The sequence below is a fragment of the Hipposideros armiger genome, unplaced genomic scaffold (genome assembly GCF_001890085.2).
Source record: "Hipposideros armiger isolate ML-2016 unplaced genomic scaffold, ASM189008v1 scaffold_71, whole genome shotgun sequence".
Lineage (NCBI taxonomy): Eukaryota > Metazoa > Chordata > Mammalia > Chiroptera > Hipposideridae > Hipposideros > Hipposideros armiger.
This window is the reverse complement of record NW_017731421.1, coordinates 3,686,079-3,706,501: the sequence shown is the minus strand read 5'-3', so window position 1 is coordinate 3,706,501 and position 20,423 is coordinate 3,686,079. Positions and strand designations below refer to the sequence as shown.

Genomic DNA, 20,423 nt, shown 5'->3' with positions numbered 1-20,423 from the left:
AAACCAAAAACAAAACAAAAATCAGTTTCCAATGAAAATACAAACACTTCGGGTAGTTATCCAGCTTTTTTTTTTTTTTGCTTTTTTTTTTTTTTCCTCCCTGTAGGCTGTTCTGGGCTCAAACCAATCAAATGAGTGAAAACCAATTTTGACTGGAGCCATAAAGCATGTTGCACCAATTAAATTACAACACCAATATATTATTATAATACCTTTGAAATGCCTTTCAGACCAATAAATAAAAAAAAAGACAAATTCAAATAAAAAAGTCAACTTTTTATTACCCAAAAAAATAGAAATTAAATAAAAGTCACAACACGGATTAAAAAAAAAAATGTGCAGTCAAGTTTCTCGCTCTCTCTCTCACTCTCTCTCTCTTTTTTTTCTTCTAGGAATGATACCATGCCAGTTAATCCCTACAACATTTCCAGTTTGGCAATAAGCAGTCAGTCAGTCATTCACATTTGTACTCAAGACAGCAGGTCTGGGCCAACACTCACCTGAATTTCACCCTGAAAAGTGCTCCCTGTCATCTAAAGCAGCAGCACCTTATAACAGGGATGGAAATTAAGAGAGTACTTGGCACTTTCATTTCGCCTGGCGTCTTGAAGCACTTCCTGAAAACTGATCATGCCTTGAAATTTACCTGTAAAAAGAAGTATAATTCTACTCCTTTGGCAGATGTGTAAACTAAGACACTGAAAGGCCCACAGAGGCAAGGAAAGGACCAGGAGAGCTGACGTCGAATCTCCTGCTTGGTCCACCAGGTCATCGTGTCTCTCACTTGTAATTCCATGGAAATGAAGGAGGCACGGCTTCCTTGGCCGGGGATTGGCCGGTAGGGACGACAGGGCTTCATCAGGAAGCAGGAAAACTGCTTTTTAGGGTTTTTCCCTCTATTCCCAATTTTTCCTTGAAAAGACAGAGTGAATATCAAATCTAGAATTGGAGGATTTAGCAGAATGTCAGAACTCGGCAGGGCCTGAGCAACCAGCTAATCCATCCCTCCAGCCCTCACTGAAGGGAAGACTTAGCCCCTACAACACTACAGGCCACCAGCAAGTTAGCAGCACACCAGGACTCAACTCAGAATCTCTGCCTCTGAGTGGAGAACTGCCTTTGCCACAATCCACTGTCTGGGTTTATTGACAAAAGAAAACATAAGAGTGTGTGTGTGTGTGTGTGTGTTGGGGTTTTCTTTTGGGGGGGGCGTAGAATAATTTTCCTTGAAGTGTCATTTTTATTGAAAGATTTCGAGAAGGCTAGAAAATACTAAACAGAGGCAATCACTTGGCAAAAGGAACAAGAAAAAACACATCAACCAGTAGGTAGGTGTTATATCTAAGTCATACAGACAGCTACCAATTAGGTCAGCTACCATGCATGAGGGACCAGCAGTGTGGCAGTACAGGCTGCCCAGAAAAGGTTGCACAAATTGAGACAAGGAGTAGGGAGCTCAAAGGTTGCAGAAGGTCCTTCTTGCATCCACATCCCCTCCACACGCAATTTGCTACCTGGAGATTTTTTTTTTTCCCTTTGAACCTATATTGGAGCTCAGGAAGGAGGTGGAACTGAATGAAAGGAAACTGAGAAGCTGCCCACAGTGTATTACTCACTCAACCTGAAGGAATACACAAACCAAACCCTCAGAGCTGGTAGCAAGGGGAGAAATGGTGCCATCTCCTAGGGAAAGGGCAGTTTCATTCTAATTAATGTTCTCAGTGCCTTAAGGTGAATTTTTTCTCATCTCCCTATGAACTACTGTCTGTTGGTTTTCCCAAAAAGACCCCCAAGACTAGTCCTTCTTATATATCTGGGTAGCCACCAGAAGTCAGCCATCTTGAAACAAGGGTTTTCCGGGATGACTCTGAAGTCATCCAAAATACCCAAATGAGACCATTAATTCCAAACCTCATATCTGAAGATGTCCCATTGTGGGAGTGACATCTTGTTGCCTATAATTTGGGTGTCTAGAAGTTAAACACCTAGTTATGTTACTTTTTAAGATAAGAGTCCTATCGCATCTCTTCTCTGCCTCCTCCAACACCTTCTGGATGACTTTTAGAGAAATGTTCCCTCTCCTGGGTGCTTTCTCCTAACCTACTCTGCTCTTTCAACACCTTATTCATTTGAATAAATGGATCTTCCTTTTTTCCCAGAGCCAAGAAGTTCAAACCCATGACACAGGCTACCTAGATTTGGGGGGAAAGTAGCTTCTGCCTGACTTGCCTCTCCTCATCCAAATATTCCACCTACACACTAAATCCCTAGAAGCGAACTTGCCTACCTCTGAGGATTCCACACTTGGTGGATGGGGGACCATCTGCTATTACTCAACAGTCAGTGGTTGAGCCAGTTACTCCTTTGGAGACTATGGACAGTATCACATCCAATTTAGAGCATTCATGCAGGTGAAAGTGAACCCAAGAGGTGGCATTCCAGTTAATATTGAGATATTAAAGAAATCGACAAGTTGCCCCCTTGTGGGTGTGGGTCAATTTCCATTCATCTGCACAAGGATCACAGAGGGTCCCTAGCTCTGTTCTACACCAAAGCTTTGACCTCTGACACCACCATCTTTTTTCCTGTCTACTCTTAGGGAGGTTGTGCTGAAGAGCAAAACAGACATCGGGGGGAAAGCCAAAAAATCACCATGGGCTGACTCGAAGTCCTTAGCAGAATTGAATGCATTCTCTCTCTGACCAAGGCCCTGTCTTGACACACCAGCGGCATGAAAGAGATAACGCAGATCCCACAAGATGTCCTAACTTAACTCCCAGGGCTTAGCCAGGTCAAGGATGGCAACTGCGTGGCATAAGTGCTACTACCCCCATCCCCATCCCCAGGGCAGCCATGATTATTCAATCACAGTACTCCTTCCCAGGTGTCTGGGCTACTCAAACCAGCATCCTCAGCAGCCACTATCAATCCATCACCGATTCAAGCTCAGGTTGCTGAAACCTATTTGCCAACCCCATGTGGTCAGACCAAACTTGCAAACACAAGAGGGAGCAAACTCTAAGCCCACCCAAAGCCAACGGTCTCTCTTGCTCTTCCTTCAGAGGCATTTGGATGATTCTAGGAAAATGCTCCTTCTCCCATATGCCTCCTTCCCACCCTCTAAGCGCTGGCCAACACCATCTCCCCTGGACAGCTGGTCCTCTAGGAGGTGACATAAAGCTAATGCCAGTTAGGAGCCAAATTCTGACTGGCAGTTGACAGGACTGGCAGAGAGCCCACTTCTTCCTTTTAGGTGCTGGCCTAAGGCTGCAAACTTGGCCAAGTGAGATGGCACCAATCCTTTTTCAGTTTATTATCACGGCCAGCAACGAGGTAACCAGCTCATTAGCACAAGTCGCTGCTCCCCTTCCTCCCTCGTACCCACCCCCAACCCACCCCTGCACCCCAGAGGAGCTAGTTGAGCTTGTTGCAGATCTCCAGCGCTTTCTTGTAGACCTGAGTCACATCATCCATGTCCGTGAGGAGGGAGAAGCTGCTGTCTCCCAGCCGGTTCCGGTACCGTTTCAGGTACTGGGGACGAGGCCGGTTCTGGAGCCCCTCAAAGTCCTGGATCTGGAGGAAGTTTTCGGCGGAGACACAGCTGCGGATACGCTGGCGGGCGGGGCGATTCTCCTGCAAATCCAGTAAGTCAAAGGAGTCACTGGACAGGACGCTGTCATCACTGATGACGCTGGAAGGCCGGCTGTAGCTCCGGGAGAGGCCCTCGGCAGGGACGCCAGGCTCCAGCAAGGATTCCAGTGTGGGCATTTCAGGGCTGGCGAGGGCCGGGTCCATGGTGCCGGTGGAGTACTTGCTGCTGTGTTTCAGGATGCCCTTCCTGCGGCAGGAGAGGCTATGGGCAGTCACCCTGGCTGGGTCTGGGGGGCTGGGAGACGGGACGCTGCTCCCCATCCCGTCGTTACTGTCCAACAGCTCGGAAGACTCACTGCGCTCCGGGGAGGAGTAATAACCCGATTCTCTCTGCTGGGTCTTTTTCAAGATGCCTTTCTTGGGCATGGTGGCTGACTGTTTGGGGCTGAGTTTACCTGGCACCTCTGCCTCGGGGGAGCTTGGGAGGGGCACGCCAGTCCGGCACAAGTCCTGCTCCATCTTGAAAGCAGAGGGTAAGGCAGGACTGACGATGCCTTCCATGAAGCCGGTGCTGTGACAGCGATGCTCACTGTTGCTTCGTTTCTTCAGGATCCCTTTGGGCCTCTTGGAACTCAACTTGGATGGGCTCTCGGGCACCGCATCCTGGCCAGACTGGGCAAAGTCATTCTCTTTCTTGGATTTCTTCAGCGACCGCTGCCGCTCCAGCATGACCTCGGAGGCCCCGGGTTTGGCCAGGCCCTTAATTTTGGCTTCGGCCTCAGCCTGCAGCCCCGTGGAACGGTGGTGCCAGTCAATAATGCGAGCCAGGAGCGGGGACTCGGAGTTATGAAGGGCATCACAGTCGCAGACGCTGCTCTTGTAGCCCCAGTTCACCCACCAGTGGTTGGCGATGTCCTCGATGGTGGCCCGGCGATCGGGGTTCACCATCAGCATCCACCGAATGAGTCCTCGAGCATCTACGGGACAAGAAACAACAAGTGGATGCATCACATGGGAGTGCTTGGCGTTGTGACAGGGCTGATACTCCAGGAGTGGCTAAGGAGAAGCGCTCACTTTCAGAAACCTCCAGTTGGAGCCCTGGTCCAGCCAAGTCTTGTAGACTATACCTAAAAGGTATCATCAAGACTCAGAACCATTGACCAGTGAGTCATCACATCCTGGCATGTTTTTCCATGTGAGTGAAGGAATGTCATGAGCCACTGAGCTTTCCGTCCACTCTGGTCTTTATATTATGGGCAAGGCCAGGTACCTGGGAAAGAATCTAGACCCAACCCCAAGCAGGGCCCCACCATTCCCTTGGTGGATATCATGTCATCAAAAAGGAAAATAGGTGTAGATTGCCATGGCTTTCTTCAGTCCTCCAAAGGTCAGCTTGTATAAACACACAGTGCTCAGTCATGAAAAGGAAATCTGGGGCTGAGATGGTGAGAGAAAGGCTTCTCCTCAGAGAGAGAAAGACAGAGAAGGACGGAGAGGCGCTCATACTTGGCACACCAGGGCAGTGAGAGGAGCCATGCCCGAGACTGGCCTTGGCCAGGTTCTGAGGCCCACACCCAGTGAGCTCACCTCCGTTCCCTCTCTGACATAAGCTATAGTGTGCTGAGCTGTCAGATCAGAGAGCTGATCTATGTCTGCTATGTGCTTACCGCCTGTCTGACAAACTCCATTTGCAAATTTCTGCTGCCAGAGAATTAAGGAAAGCCCCAAAGGGATGTCAAGGAGTACACAGGAAACGACTGACTCTCGTAGCTTCTACACTGCCTTTTAAGATCAAGCTGTGCTCTCCCTGGGAAGGCACCACCTCCTGTCAGCTGCTATGCAGGCTAATGAGTAGTTGGCAAGGGCCTGGCGAGGGGGGCAGGGTGAGTTGCACCCCTGAAAAGTACAGGGCCATCATTCATTCAGTCATTCAACAAATATTTTCTGATCCCCTGTAATGTGCCAGGAACTGTGTTGACACCAGTTAGCAGCAAATAAGGCCACCAAAGAGGTCACCCTGAAATTTCTTTAAAAAAAAAAAAAAAAGTTGGCTTATTGTATATATAATATATATATAGTATATTGTAATATATACACAAATATGTATATTCATATATATTTGTGTATATATTATATATATAATATATACACACACATATACAATAGTCAATCCTCATTTTTCACACGTTCTCTACTTGTAAATTCACCTACTCACTAAAATGTATTTGCAACCCAAAAAATCAATACACAGGGTGCTTTCCCAGTCATGTGACTACATTTGTAGAGTAGCAAAAATGTGAGTTCCCCCAACAGGCATGTGCGCTCCCAGCTGAGATCCAACAAGGAGACAACAGTCTGCCTTCTTGTTTCTGCTCTCATACTAACAAGTGTCCTTTACGTGGTCTATTTAGTCCATGTTTTTCACATTTTTGTACTTTGTGTTGTGCTGATGTGCTAGCTAGTGCTCCTCAGTACGAGAAGGCTGCGATGTGCCTTAGGGAGGAAATAGGTGTGCTAGATAAGCTTCATTTGAGCATGAGTTATGGTGTTATTGGCCATAAGGTCGATGTTCATAAATGAACGATGTATTTTACATGCGGTATCTTTAAACAGAAATATACATAAAACAAGGTTATGTATTGGCCAGTTGACAAAAACATTGTGACCAGAGGCTCATGGGAAGTGAGCCCTGTATTTCTCCGAGGAGCACTGCTTCAGTAATTCTGTGTTCACAGCAACTTTGTAGAACATAACTACCATGAGTAATGAGAATCAACGATGTGTGTGTGTATACATATATAGTGTGTATTATATATATATATATGGAGTGTCCATGTTAACTACACTCCAAAGATGGTCACGTGTACATACTCTTTTCCATGAGCACATAGCACTCTCTCATCAAGAGATGGAGCTTAGGGCCTCTGTTGCTTTGACCAATAGAACATGGCAGAAGTGATATTATCTGGTTTCCAAGTGCAGACATTAAGAAGGCCTGGCAGCTTCTTCTTCTGCCTTCTTAGAGCCCTGGGATGCCATGTAAAAAGTCCAGGCTCCCTCCTAGACTGAGAGGCCTGGGAAGATACCTCATGGAGAGAGAACCCACATGGAGGCGTCCCACAATCAGTCCCAGCCCCAGCCCCAGCTGCCATCTCACTGTAGCTGCAGGAGAAAGCCCAAGCGAGGCCAACAGGGTAGTAGCGAACTCAGGGACTCAAGAGATATGGTTACATGGTTGTTGTTTAAACCACTGAGTTTGCTTGGGGTGATGGGATAGAGCTGTTATGCAGACAACAGACAACGAAACAGCACCCACGGGCCACACCTCAGGCAAGGGGCACAGTAGTAAAAAAGGACATTTACAGTCTGGCACTTACAGTCCAATGAGGGTGTTTTATATGCCTATGTGAACTGGAAGGAACTTCATCTACTACCTTTCTCGAAATTTTAATTTTTAGTGGAGAAAATGAATCCAAACAGGGTCAGGGACTTGCCCTCGTTCACACAACAAGCAAACAGGAACTCCTAGACCACCTGCTGTGTAGAACCTTGTTCTGAAAATTTCCTTTTGAGGAGGTTTAGGTAAAGCAGCCTAGCAAGCCAGCTTTGCATGGAGAGAAGAAAGAGGAAAAGCAGGCGACTCCTTACAGACATTGAAACAGAAGCAGAAAGCGTACGCTAGGACAGGCAAGCCGAACGCTCCCACTCAACCTCTGACCCTCCACGGGCACGCACCTGAGGGCTGCGTGGGCTCCCGGTACTCTCCGCTGCTGATCTGCCGAATGAGGTTTTTGTGATCGAAACCATCGAAGGGCATTGTTCCATAAACGAGAGTGTAAAGCAACACGCCCAGGGCCCAGCTGTCCACCTGGAGCAGAGAGATAGGACATACAGGAGCTGGGTAGCAGGTTCCAGATGCCTTCCAAACCATTAGCATCACACAGTGTGAGCAGCCACCCCCGGCGACCCCGGGAGCTAATTTAGTACCTGGCAGACAGGTTCCCATGCCTCCTGACAACTGATATGCAGTGCAGCTGGGCATTTCCATTTCAAACCAAGACCTAACCTATCTAAGAACTTTTCAAATAGATTATCTTCCTTGATCCTCATTATAATTTTGTGAAACAGGGAGGGACTTCATTACTTTCAAACCTACTTGACAGATGAGAATACTGAGGAACAAGGAGCGAAATGGTTTCTCTAGAGGCCTCACCCCAGTGATGGAGATCAGACTGGGATGCAGGGCTTTTCACTCCTAATTCAGGAATCAGTTCCTTCCTGTGTCCTCTTCCAATGCATCAGGGGTGGCAAACCCAAATGCTTCAAAGAGCCAGGCAGACAACAAACATGAACAAAGCAAGAGAGAATTTGGGGGACGACACGGAGTGTTGGGGACAGAGACAAACTGTAGAGTACATTCACCCATCTGAAGCAGGCAGCCTCCCCTGGCTCCTTGCTGCCACATAGTAATGTAGACCCAGCACTGTTAGATCTTTTGTTCTTTAAGAGATGTCAGAAACCAGATTTTTATGTAAAACCTCTATTATTAAGCATTTGTTCAATTTTTTTTTAGAAAAATTGTCTTTAGAAAGACAATTTTTTTAGAAAGACAAATAAAGCATGCTTGCTGGCCAGGTCACAGACTGCCAGCTTGTAACCTCGGAAACAGATCCTCAAAGATCAAAGAAGCATTCATTATCTATGATAAATTTACAGTGTCGAGTTTCTACAGTTTTGTAAATTGAATCCTATGCTCCTCCCTTACATTCTTATTTCAGAAAGACGTTCTCTTCACTGCAATTGGTAGAGGCTCTTGGCATCCTTCTCTTCAGCCTCCAACCCTGCCCCCAAACACTCTCAAACAGATAAATATTTGAAAGGAAGCATTTCCATCCACTGAGCAGCTGCTATTTAAAGGATACTTGAGTGAATGCATCTCTCTGTAAAAAGAACCATCTTTTTAAAAGAGAATAGTCACTCGCAACTCACCCACTTTCAAAATTACATTTTTCACATACACATCTTTTACAGTGGTCATGAAAGCTTTAGCCACATAGAGAAATGCACTGCTCATGAATTTAGAAGGTGAAATTAAAATGTATTTCCTTAATCAAAAAATACATGCTGTCAAAAATATTTGCAAAAAGATATTCACTCCCAGAGTTAGGGGTAGTTTGGTTTGCTATTTGTTTCCTCTGTTTTGTTATAATGAGGAAAAACTGAAAATAATCTGATTGTCTCAATCTTGGGAAGTGATTCGATTATGGTATATTTATTCACACGATAAGACACTGTGTCATCATTAAAAACCATATTTTGAGTAACGAATTCAGAAAATGTCACAATATAACATTAAGTTTAAAAAAGGCAAGATATATATGCACACACATATGTACATAAATAGTGATCTCAATTATTTTAGAAATGCAGAGATTGACACTGCAAGAAATCTTTTTTTTTTAAAATCACAAAAATATTAAGTGATTATCTTTTGTGGGTCAACTGCAGGTAACTTTATTTTCTCTTTTACGCTTTCTTGGACTTTTCACATTTTCTCACAGCGGTGTATGTTATGGCTTTTATAATTATATAAGGAAAAGTTTTCTTTGCTTTTTTTTGTTTTTTTTTAAAGTATTTCCTGGATCCAGTTCTTACTCCCCTCCCTCTTCTTCCCCCAAGTCCTCCACCTGCTCTGTCATACACAACAGGCAACCTGCTCACCTCTGGCCCTCGGTAAGGCCTCCCGTTGACAATTTCAGGAGATGCATAGAGGGGGCTCCCACAAAACGTTTGCAAGAACTTGTCCTTCTGGTACAGGTTAGAAAGCCCAAAGTCAGCAATCTACAAAGACAAGCAAGATCCGAGGAGGTTCATTAGCAGTGCAGTAAGTGTCTGCATGGGATCAGCTCAAGCCACAAAGCACTAGAGCAGCTGAGGGGTCCCCAGGTAAGTCTGCCAGCTGGGCCGCCCTTTTCTCTCCAGGCCTGGGTCTTCATAAAAGGACTGGTCAGCACAACTGGGCCAGTGATTCCCAACTACAGTCCTTGGCATCCAACCCAAATTCCGCCATCTTGGCACACTACACGCTCTATTCTTACCTAAAATTACTCCTTACATGGACTCGCTATCTTCACTTCAGTTTAGACTTGCCTGAGAAATATCCACAAAATCATAGCCTTGGTGTTTCTGATGAACATTAAATTGTATAACTATTAATTTGAAAGTTGTCCATCTGTGGCCTACCAAAAATCACACTGCACCACAGTGGTGTGCATATCACATTTTCGAAAACCCTGACCTGTGCCCAGGACACCACCACCTTTTTATCCACCCACGCTCTGACCAAAACTATAGTTTGCCCACATTGTGACCACAGATGAAAGGGATTCAGGGCACTGGGTTTTGAGTCATTATATTTCAGCCCAAACTCTACTATCAGCCACCTATGTGACATGGAGCAGGTCACTTAGCTACTCAGAGTCTCAGCTTACCCACCAGAAAATGGGAATCCAGGATCCCTACCCTGTTCTAGCTCACAGGATTAAGTGAGGGTGACACAAAAAGAGATCAATCAGAGGAGACCATGCATGCACAAGTGCTTTATAACCTTCAAGTGTTCGAGTTCCGTGCAAATGTTTGACCTAACCTGGCTTCTCATGTACTGCACACCCCTTGGGGTCATTCTCTTTTCCCTTTGGTCTTTGAAGAGTTTTATTTATTACCTTTTATGGCAACATTCTTCCATCTATCTATCTATCTATCTATCTATCTATCTATCTATCTATCTTTTCTCATATACATATATAGATATATATAAAATGCATATGTATGTATGTACATATCACCTACATACCACATATGTACATATAATGTATATACCAGGGGTGTCAAAAAACATATACATTTTAAGCGATGTTATTGACACTTTGTCAGCATTGCTCAAGCAGTAGTTCGCCATAATCAGAAATGTCTGGACGCTGACAGTAACCACTTTGAGCACCTCTTGTAACTGCAGAAGTCAAATGTGACTTGTATTCATCTTTTGTTATCAGTATATACTAATACAGTTTTTTCCTTTCTTAAAATGTTTATACATTTTTGGCACCCTCTGTACATGTATATATTATCAAATATATCACATATATACATATAATGTATATGTATTATATACGTATGTACATATACGCATATGTATAAATATATATACATTCGCCTTGCCTATGACACTCTGCGTCCCCTGAGGCAGGTGGCAGGTTCTACATTTTCCCTTATCTTTGTATCATCCACTGCTTAGCACCTGTCCTCACCCAAGAAACACATGTCACTAGAATAGGCATTATATCTTGAAATGCACAATTAGTAGAAAATAACAAAATACTGATAAACTTAATTACCACTTATTGAACAACTTCCAATTGTTGGGCACTGTTTTAAGCACTTTACACTCTCTAATCTAATCCTATCTAAAACCCCATTGACACAACAACGTCAATGTACTTCATGGCATTGGAACTGTGTATCTGAAAAGAATTAAAACGGTAAATCTTATGTTATAGATATTTTACCACAATTTTTCTTAAAACCTATTTAACAGATGAGGGAACTGAGGTTTAGAGAGATCAGGTTACACATCTCAGGAGAGCTAGCTAGTAAGTGTCCACATAAACCTCTGCGTCTCTAAAGCGTCAAAGCACTTTGCCACATTCCCCCTTGGAAACGGCAAATTTCACTCCGCTCTAAGCCTTTCACTTCCAGCCTTGTAAGCTGGCCTCTGCCATTTCCCAAGCTGAGTTCCATTGGAGGCTTATAAATATGCTGAGTGATTCACATGCCCAGGGAGCAGCCCAGCCTGACCACAAAAGCACTGAAGCTCTGTTTTGAACACAGCCCCCAGAATAAGCCTATTTCGTAAAAGTCATCTCTGAATGAATGGAATGTCATTGAAAGTAGCTAGTGAAAACCCACCCTCAGGAAACACATTCTTGGGGCACAGACAACACTTAATTGCGCTGAATTCCACTTTCTTATCGAGGCCCCTGATTCTCTTGCAGGAAGTTGGTTGGAAGCTCTATGAAGTGTGCCCTGTCAATCAGAAGAGGAATGGGATGGCTGCAGCCCTTGGGCGTCCCGAGAAGTTGCAGGCTTCGTCCTCTCCGACTGCAGCTAAGGCAGGAACTACACAGCACAGTGCACGTCCTGAGGAAAATACATTCCTTCCCACCCCAATGTCTGCGGCATCTGGGGCGCCTACAAGTTTCCAAATACACACATCTGAGAGAGGCGCCCGCCAGCTCCACGTGCAAATAAATCTCTGCACGCACACACTCACACTGGGAGTTCTCCAAGTCTGGGCATCCTTACTTTCTTTGTAGCCCTTCTGAGAAGCGTGTTTATGTTGTACCCAATCCCATCCTCGCAGACTGATGTTTATCAGACTCTCCCAGTAAAACTGTCATTGCCACTGACAGAAGATTAATAGAAATCTAGATTAGTCCATGTTCTTGGCACTTCAACGGAAAAGCAATATTAATCAACATATACAGGCACACATAGTTCTCAAACCTTGAGCCACTTAAACTTGGACTGCAGGTCTAAGATTTCCTGCCATGTGGAGCTTATATCAACTATAAGAGGGGAAATGGCCACTGGTTATGAAACTTCTGAAAGCCTCAGTTTTCTCATCTGCAAAATGGAGGCAGGAATAGTATCTACCCCCACAGTGTCATGGTGAAAATTCAGTGACGTAATGGACGTAAAATCCTTAGAGCAGTAATTAGCACAGAGTTGAAGCTCAATAAATATCTGCTTCCCACCTTTAAATCCACATAGGTAACTTGCAGTAACTTCATGATACTCCAAGTGATACTAGTTTTCCATTGATGAAAATTAATAAGGCTTCCTTTTCAAATAAATATAATTTTTAAAAGCAAACTGAATGAAAAATATTAAGTAAAATAGCACAGAAGAGATTAGGAAAAGGCAAAATCCAAGAAAATACTGAAAGAAATTTGGGAAATTTGGGAAAGCTGAAATTTGGGGAGTAATAATTTTTAAACATAATAAAACAAAAATAACCGAATCTCAGAAATGGTTTCAACCTGAAAGAACCTTAAGAGATGAGCTAATCATCCGCCTTGCTCTTTAACCGAAGCAACTAGCGGTCAGAGGACTTGAGAAGCTTTGCTGAAGGTCACAGACACAGAACAACCATGAGTGTCAGGTTCCCAACCTGTGTGCTTTCTCTGTAACAGAACATCAGTTGTGTAGAGAGGGCGACTCTCTGCCAAGGAGGCATCTGGGCTTTGCTTGTAAAGCTGTATTTTGCTGACACACCAGTCACCTTTGGAGAGAGGCTTTGTATTTTTGCTGGTGATGGGTTTTTCCCCTGCCCCATACTGGTTCAGAACTGCCCTCTGTCCCCACACTGGACTATTCAGTGCAGCCTGGACTCTGAAAAGGAAACTGGGAAGTCAATCGCCAAGCCTTTCATTTTTGAAGTTTTTGTTGTTATCAAGCCTTTCTAGCTTGCTGGATAAAAATCAGAGTTAGAAGATAAACTAGGAAGTGATTTTTCACATTTCAAAAGAATTCACTTCGCTATAGCATGGTTGAACCTTGAAGACACTACTAATTGAAACAAGCCAGACACAAAAGGATAAATATTATATGATTCCACTTACATGCGGTACCTAGAGTAGCCAAATTCATAGAGACAGAAGGTAGAGTGGTGGATGTGGGGGGCTGGAGGGAGGGAGGAATGGGAGCTGTTTTTTAATGGGGACAGAGTTTTAGTTGGGGAAAAGCTGCAAAAGTTCTGGAGATGGATGGTGGTGATGGTTGCACAACCATGGGAATGTACTTAATGCCACTGAACCGTATATCTAAAAATGGTAAACTTTATGTTTCGTAGATTTTACCACTATTAAAAAAAAAGGATTAACCTCAGATCACATTAATAATTACTGTGAGCTCACTCGATGAAAAAGGAAGTATCAGCTTGCTGATGGTTAACCGCTGGGAAAGGGTGCTGATAACAATGATAATACAAGCAATGGTGTGACAGTCATTTGCAGTGTCTAAGAGGAAGCACAGTGGGCTGGACAGGTCAGAGGTTTAGGAGTCAGAAGAACCTGAGGCTAACTTTGGCCTTAGCACTCCTAGGTGATTGGTGGGACCTGCCAAGTCACTCAATTTCCTCATCTGCAAAATGGGAATAAAAGACCCCACCTCACAGGGGTGTTACGAGAATCAGAGAACACCCATGTAAAGCCCTGGAATAGTCCTACTCCCAGCTGACTGTAAATTACAGCCATTACGATAGTGCGATGGTTTGGTTTACTTTACATTGCTTGCTAAGGAAGACAAAGTTAGAACTGACTGCACTAAAGCCACTGCCCACCAAAGAGCCGAGAGAAATTATCATCATCCATTTCTGAAATAAGCATGTCCGACATGAGAGGCTGCACTGCTTGACGGGAAAAGTAAGGGATGGAGGGATGCAGGGCTTGCGTGTTTGCGTTCAAATCCTGGCCTCACCTCTTCGCAGCACTAACCTTAGGCACCTTGGTTAATCCCTCCCCCCTCCACTGAGATCCGTCGACCAGCAGCATCGGCACCGCTGAGTCAGGGCCTGCATTTTAACAAGATCCCCAGAGGGCTCACCATACTCTGAACCTGGGTTTCTTCCTCTGTAAAACTGGTGTGATAATAATAACATAACTTAATCAGTAATTTTGTAAAGATTATGTAGGGTGCCAGATGGGTACTGGACTTATCAGGGGGATCACTTCATAGGTTGTGTAGATGCCTGACCACTGTGCTGTGTACCCGAAGCTGATGTGGAATAATAATACTGAATGTCAACTATAATATATGTATATAGTCACGGGATGTAAAGTTCAACATAGGGAATAGTGTCAATGATATTCTAATAGTTATATACGATGTCAGAGGGGTAGTAGACTTGGGGGGGGGGTTATCACTTTGTGATGGGGTATAAACGTCTTATCATTATGATGTTTTGTACACCTGAAACTAATATAAAAAATTTTAATTTAAAATTTTTATAAATATTTAAAAATATTAATAATGTAACTTACCTGGCAGGGCTGATGCAAAATCAAATGAATTGATAGATGGAAACCATGCCTCTCACATAGTAAGCTTTCCATAAATGTTAGCAATTACTACTTTAACCTCCCTGAGTCTCTTTCCATTATTGGAAAATGGAATTGCAAGAGTACCAACCACATGGTGTGGTGAAAACCAAAATTAGATTAAATGAGATAATCATAACAATAGCAGCATTGCTAAATGCCAGTTGCTGCTCTGTGAGCACTACATAGATTAATGTATTAAATCCTCACAATGAAACTATGAGGAGGGTACCATTATTATCCCCATTTTGCAGATGAGGAAACTGAGGCCCAGGGCGATAAAGTGGCTGGCCTGAGATGTGGGAGGAGAGCTGCCTTGGCTGTAAAGTTCCACATAAAAGGGAGTTATTGCTCTCAGGTGGCTGAGGAGGAAACGGGCTTTCTGCGGAGCTCTTCAGGAAGACAGCAACCCCATCCAGGAAGACACACTCCATAGCTCCTTTCCGGCCTTGGAGTTAATTGCTTTACCCATGACAGCCTCACTCCTAAGTTGTCAGGAAGTGAAGGTAGGGAGTGGAACAATGAGCAAAAGGGAATGGAGTCAGCTTTCGTCTTCAAAAGATCTAAGCTCACACTGCCCAGAGAGAGAGAGAGAGAGAGAGAGAGAGAGAGAGAGAGAGAGAGAGAGAGAGAAATGATCGACTCCATGCGATCTGGGGAAGCTCTTAACTGAGGGCACCTCCAAGAAGCAGCCTTTCAGGGGACACTAATGAACAACCTGTCCCAGCTCACTACACATTCAACTCTGGCGTCCCTGCATGTGGAGAGTCTCTCCCAGCGACAGCTGAACACAAGCTGCCTACAGACCAGTAAGGCCAACTGAAGCGAGGGCCAAAAAGTGTCCTCATGTGATGCATTCCTGGATTTAAGGCAAATTTGGGTGAAAGCAGTAAAGGGTAGAGTTTATCAGGTGCCTGATCTGTAGAGTCCTATAACCATAGGTTTGTGGCCAGCTCCATCACTTATCAACTGCAGGAGCCGCCTCATCTGTAAAATAGGCGTAACCAGACCCATGCTGGTGGAGACATTCTGAGAACCAAATGAAATAAAGCAAGTGGAAGGTCTGGCTCAGGGCTCTGGCTTTCAACACAGGCTCAATAAAAGTTACTTTCCTTTTTTAGCCTCCATGCCCTGTTCCTGTGCCCGCTGCTCCTTCCCCTTGGAAGACCATTACAGTCCTCTCTGCTGAACTCCTATCCATCCTTCAAAACCCAGTTCAATCACCACTTCCTCAGCGAAGGCTTTCTGGTCCATCCAGCGAATAGACCCACCACTTCCTGCTCAGCACTGCCACAGCATATTACACAGGGCACTAAGAGGCACATAACCAGGCCCTGCCAAGGGACAAGGAGCTGGAAAGCCTTCCTGCAAGACGACGTGGTTCAAGCTGAGACTCAAAAAAAGGAATAGGCAAAGAGCTGTAGGAAGAGCATCCCAGGCAGAGGGAACCATGCATGCAAAGGCCAGGAATCCAGAGAAAACTTGTTGGATTTGAGGAGTTCGAGTCCTATGCAAAGGGTCTTCTCTGACCCCCCCCCCCCCCCCAGCTAAAATAGCACCTACCATTCTCCAACTCTACCCTGAATAGATTTTCATCACCACTGGGCAATTACATTACATATTGCTTTGTTTATTGCTTGTATCCCCATCTGAAATTCTCAGTCCATTAGGGCAGGTACCTTATCTTCCTCATTCACCTCTATATCCTTCTCATGGCTCATCACGACTGATGATGTCACAAGTGCTAGATTCTGAGCTCCAACAAGACAAAGTCCTGACCATCTGGTTCACGATTAAATTCCCAGCATGCAGCACAGGCCCAGGCACCCAGCAGGACCTTAGTAAATAGTTATGGTCAAATAAAGAGTGCTCGTAGGAGAGACTCAATTTGTTCAATGAGTAAGTGCAAGAATGGATGACTGAATGCAAGCATGCATGGATATATATGTATACACACACATAAATGGGTAAATGAACAAAAAAATGAATGGATTAATTAATGCATGAATGCACATTCTCACATTCATATACTCAAAGCCCAGAGGCCCATGTCCTGAGCTGCCCCACTTGGTCTTGCTAAGGCTCAAGGTTCCTATCTTGCCTTAGCCCTGTCCATTCAAAGCTTCCTTTCTTATCGGCAGCAGCTGAGTTTCCATTGTCATCAGAGGCAATGAGCCATTTGCCCTATGCCCCTCTACTCTGAGCCCTGGGAGCTCACCAAATTCCCAGCCCTCTTTGAGGAGGTCAGCTGACCCTGGTGCCTGGACCTCTTCTCATTGTAAAGCATTTTTACAGGAGCCTCCTATGGGAATTGTCGGCATTCCATTCTCCCAGAGAGTGGGATGTGAATCTGGCCCGTTTTTATTAATTGCAAATTAATGCTACACTGGGTGTCTATTTTAGTAGACATGCTTCTCCACAGAGTACGGAATGCAACCCAAAGAAGCACATTGCTCTCATTCTTTCTGCTGACCGACTGTGTGAATATTTTTAGAAGTCACAGCCTCTCGCGGTGGCCAGATAAATAATTTCCAGCGCCAGATGTCCTCTTTGCAAATCAACATCAGGCAAGGAAGGTGAGATTAACAAGCTGTATGGCTCATACCAAAACTGCAGTGATGTGTGACAAGCTTAAACCAGTAGCATTTTTATAGGCTTCATGGGCAAAAGCCCTCCACCGTTAGAATAGGGAAGACGCACCCACATTTAAAGAGTGGAATCCAAGAGGCAACTCACTGCTCATATTCCATTGCTTGGTAATAGGCCATCAGTGTCAACGGTCCCCCAGTCCAGACAGTGATGTCATGGACTTTCTTAAACATGAAGGCCAGCTTGTGGCCATGTGTCTGTGCCTGCCTGCCATTGTCACAAGTGATCTTTCTAAGTAAGTTTTCAGCAAAATGCTGACTCAGGAAGAGCTGAACATATATAGCCGGAAGACAAATGAACGCCAGCTGAAACATATTTTTAAAAACCTTGGAAGTGGGTGCGAGATAATAAAAAGAGAATTTGCCTGGAAGTCAAACACGTGAGTTCTAATCCTGGCTGTCATCCCTTCACTCCAAAATCAAACAGCTTAAGAGCACCTACTATGTGACAAGCACTGTGCCACACGCTGGGGAAACAAAAACACAATAATTTAGTCTATACTGATTCGTTGTGTGTGATCTTGGGCACATCACTTAGACTTTCTGGGCCATAATCTTTAAAACAAGGGGTTGGAAAATGACCGCCAAGGTTCTTTCAAGGTGTATGGTTCTCAAGTAGAAGGAAGGCTTTAGTGTCAGAAGAGTGGGGAGGATTGGTTTCTGCTTGGGATGTGTGTGTGTGTTTTACCTTGGTAAATGCCAAAGGAGAAACTCCAAAGGATTGAACATCCTAAAGAAAAAGATATGACCAAAACTTTAATTTCTATAATGCACTATGTGTCTGCTATTCCCTATCGAATGGAAATGGATCCTGGATTGAAGGACTTGATCCTGGGATCTGGGAGGCCCAACATCACGGCCCTACTGCTATGCACATGAGCTAGTCTCCTGGGCCCCTACCTATTGCTCCCAGTACAGCTGCTTGCAGAATTCTAACCATTCTTCTCCATTGGGCAATTCTATGACTCCGTAGGAAGCTATGTGCCTTATCACTTCTGGGACCACGTTACGGGAGCAAGAGGTCACGCTGTTCTACAGAGCCCAATCCTCAAGCGAGAGGCTCACATTCCAGGCCTTGTAAAGGCTACATTTAGCTTTGAGAGCTCTGGGGGCAGGTGGCAGGAAGAATCTGCAGAGAAGGTTACCGAGGAGGATGACACAAACCCTTATTACGTGTCCCTCAGGTCAAAAGCCAATTCTCTAGCCATGGCCTGACCACCACTCCCCAGGCCCCAGGTACCTTCAGGGCCGCTCACTTCCTGTTCAACTTCCTCCCCAGTGGCCAGACATTTAAGCAGGCACCTTGGATATTAAGAGTCAGTGCTAAGTGATTTGCCTATTTATTGTAAAATCCTCATGCCTGTCATCGAATCCCCAGGACAAGGCACAGGGCATGGCCCACGGTAACTGTTCAGGAAATACTCATTGAAAACAAATGAACAAATCAACAACAATCCTCAGAGAAAGGGACTGGGATCCCTGCTGCACAAATGAGGAAACTGAGGCTTAGATAGGGGAGTAATTTATCCAAAATACTGCCATTAGTAAGGGGAAGGGCTGCAATTCAAACCCAGGCTATCCAACTCCAAAGACACCACTCTTAACCTTGACTCATTACCCAGTACTTAGCCATTTATATAGGTAAACACAGAGTATCTGTTTTAGTCCTCAAAACAAGCCTATGGGCATTACTGTTGCCCTATTTTATAGAAGAAAAAATGGGGTGAAGTTGCTTTGCCAATGCAAACCAGCTAGGAAGCCATACAGAATGGAATTTTCTAACTCTGCAGCTAGTCGGTCTCCTTCTCAAATACTCCAGCCACTTTGCCAGAAATGCAAAGAGATTTCACTTCCTGTTCTTAGAGAAAACTGCTTTGGCCAACTGTTTCCTCCTTATTCGAAGGACTACACAAAAACATGTGACCATGGTCAACCACTTACAGGAACAAGAGGTCACTGGGACATGGCTTCAAGGGGCCTCTCAAAGGATGATGGTGACTAATGGTGGCCGCCATGATCTGCAAACAGGATCCAAACACCAAAGCCACTCCATCCTCCCAAGCAAGGAAATAGTCTCCCTATGACACACCCCTTCAACTGAGAGCAACAACAAAAAAAGATGATGCAAGGTCGTTCCCATGCTTTGTCCGGGGACTAGGGCTGAGGCACTAACGTCGCTGATGGCCAATTAGAGGGATCCCCTGGTGCCCCGAGTACTCAGGCCATTCATAATGAAACCCATGCAGCGAGTTCCGTTTATTTTGAAACCATATTTGCTTATTTTGCAGATGTGATCAAAAGAACACTCAGCGTGCTCTGCAGGAGGCACTTAAACCCTGTCGGCCAGGAGAACTTTCTCTAGCTCCAGCAGCAGCCAGTAATAATACTCTCCATAAAAGTAAATTCCATCACTGGACAGTAAGGTCTTTCCCAACAGCAACTACCACCATCATTTCAGTCAGTTTCCCAGTTCCACGGCTGGTTTCAGGGTTGGAAGAGTTGAGAGGGACATGGGGTGGGAGTGACAGGGAAGTGGCAAGGAAGGAGTTCCAGCTCTAAAATACTTTGGAGCCCAAGCACAAATCGAGCATGGGCTCATGAGTCAGACAGACATGGGTTCAAACCCCACCTCCACTACCTACCACTGTGTTACTTCAGGTAAGTTACTTAACTTCTCTGTGCCAGTTTCCCTACCTGTGAAATGATGTAAATAACAGTGCCTATCTCACGGGGTGTTGTAAAGGTCGAACTTAAGTTCTATCAGACAAATATGATAGGAAATACACATGCAACGTGTTACTGTTGTAAGTATTTTTATGGTGATGATTGGAGATGATGAACTTCCTGAGGACAGTAGCTGTATTTTCGTCACCTTTTCATCCCAGAATGAAGGAGAACGTATGGCATGTAGTTGGAGATGGGTAAATGCTTACTGAATTTAATTGTTTGAACTGAACAAATGGCTCAAGCCCATAACACTCCCCACCCGCCTGCCAGGGAAGGAAGTGGCCGCCTTATTTCCAGGCTG

At 44.8% G+C, this 20,423-nt stretch overlaps 1 protein-coding gene across 1 annotated transcript in view; it reads right to left on the bottom strand.

Annotated features, from left to right (window-relative positions):
• Positions 1 to 318: 318 nt before the first annotated feature.
• The window catches only part of NUAK1 (NUAK family kinase 1), a 75,261-nt gene continuing 55,156 nt past the window's right edge, over positions 319 to 20,423 (bottom strand). Inside the window, exons 6-8 of the mRNA XM_019642615.1 lie at positions 9,313 to 9,432; positions 7,327 to 7,459; positions 319 to 4,568 (exon numbers count right to left, since the gene is read on the bottom strand). Of these exons, the coding sequence (XP_019498160.1) occupies positions 3,415 to 4,568; positions 7,327 to 7,459; positions 9,313 to 9,432 (1,407 nt within the window). The 3' untranslated portion in view covers positions 319 to 3,414. The remainder of the gene's footprint in view (positions 4,569 to 7,326; positions 7,460 to 9,312; positions 9,433 to 20,423) is intronic.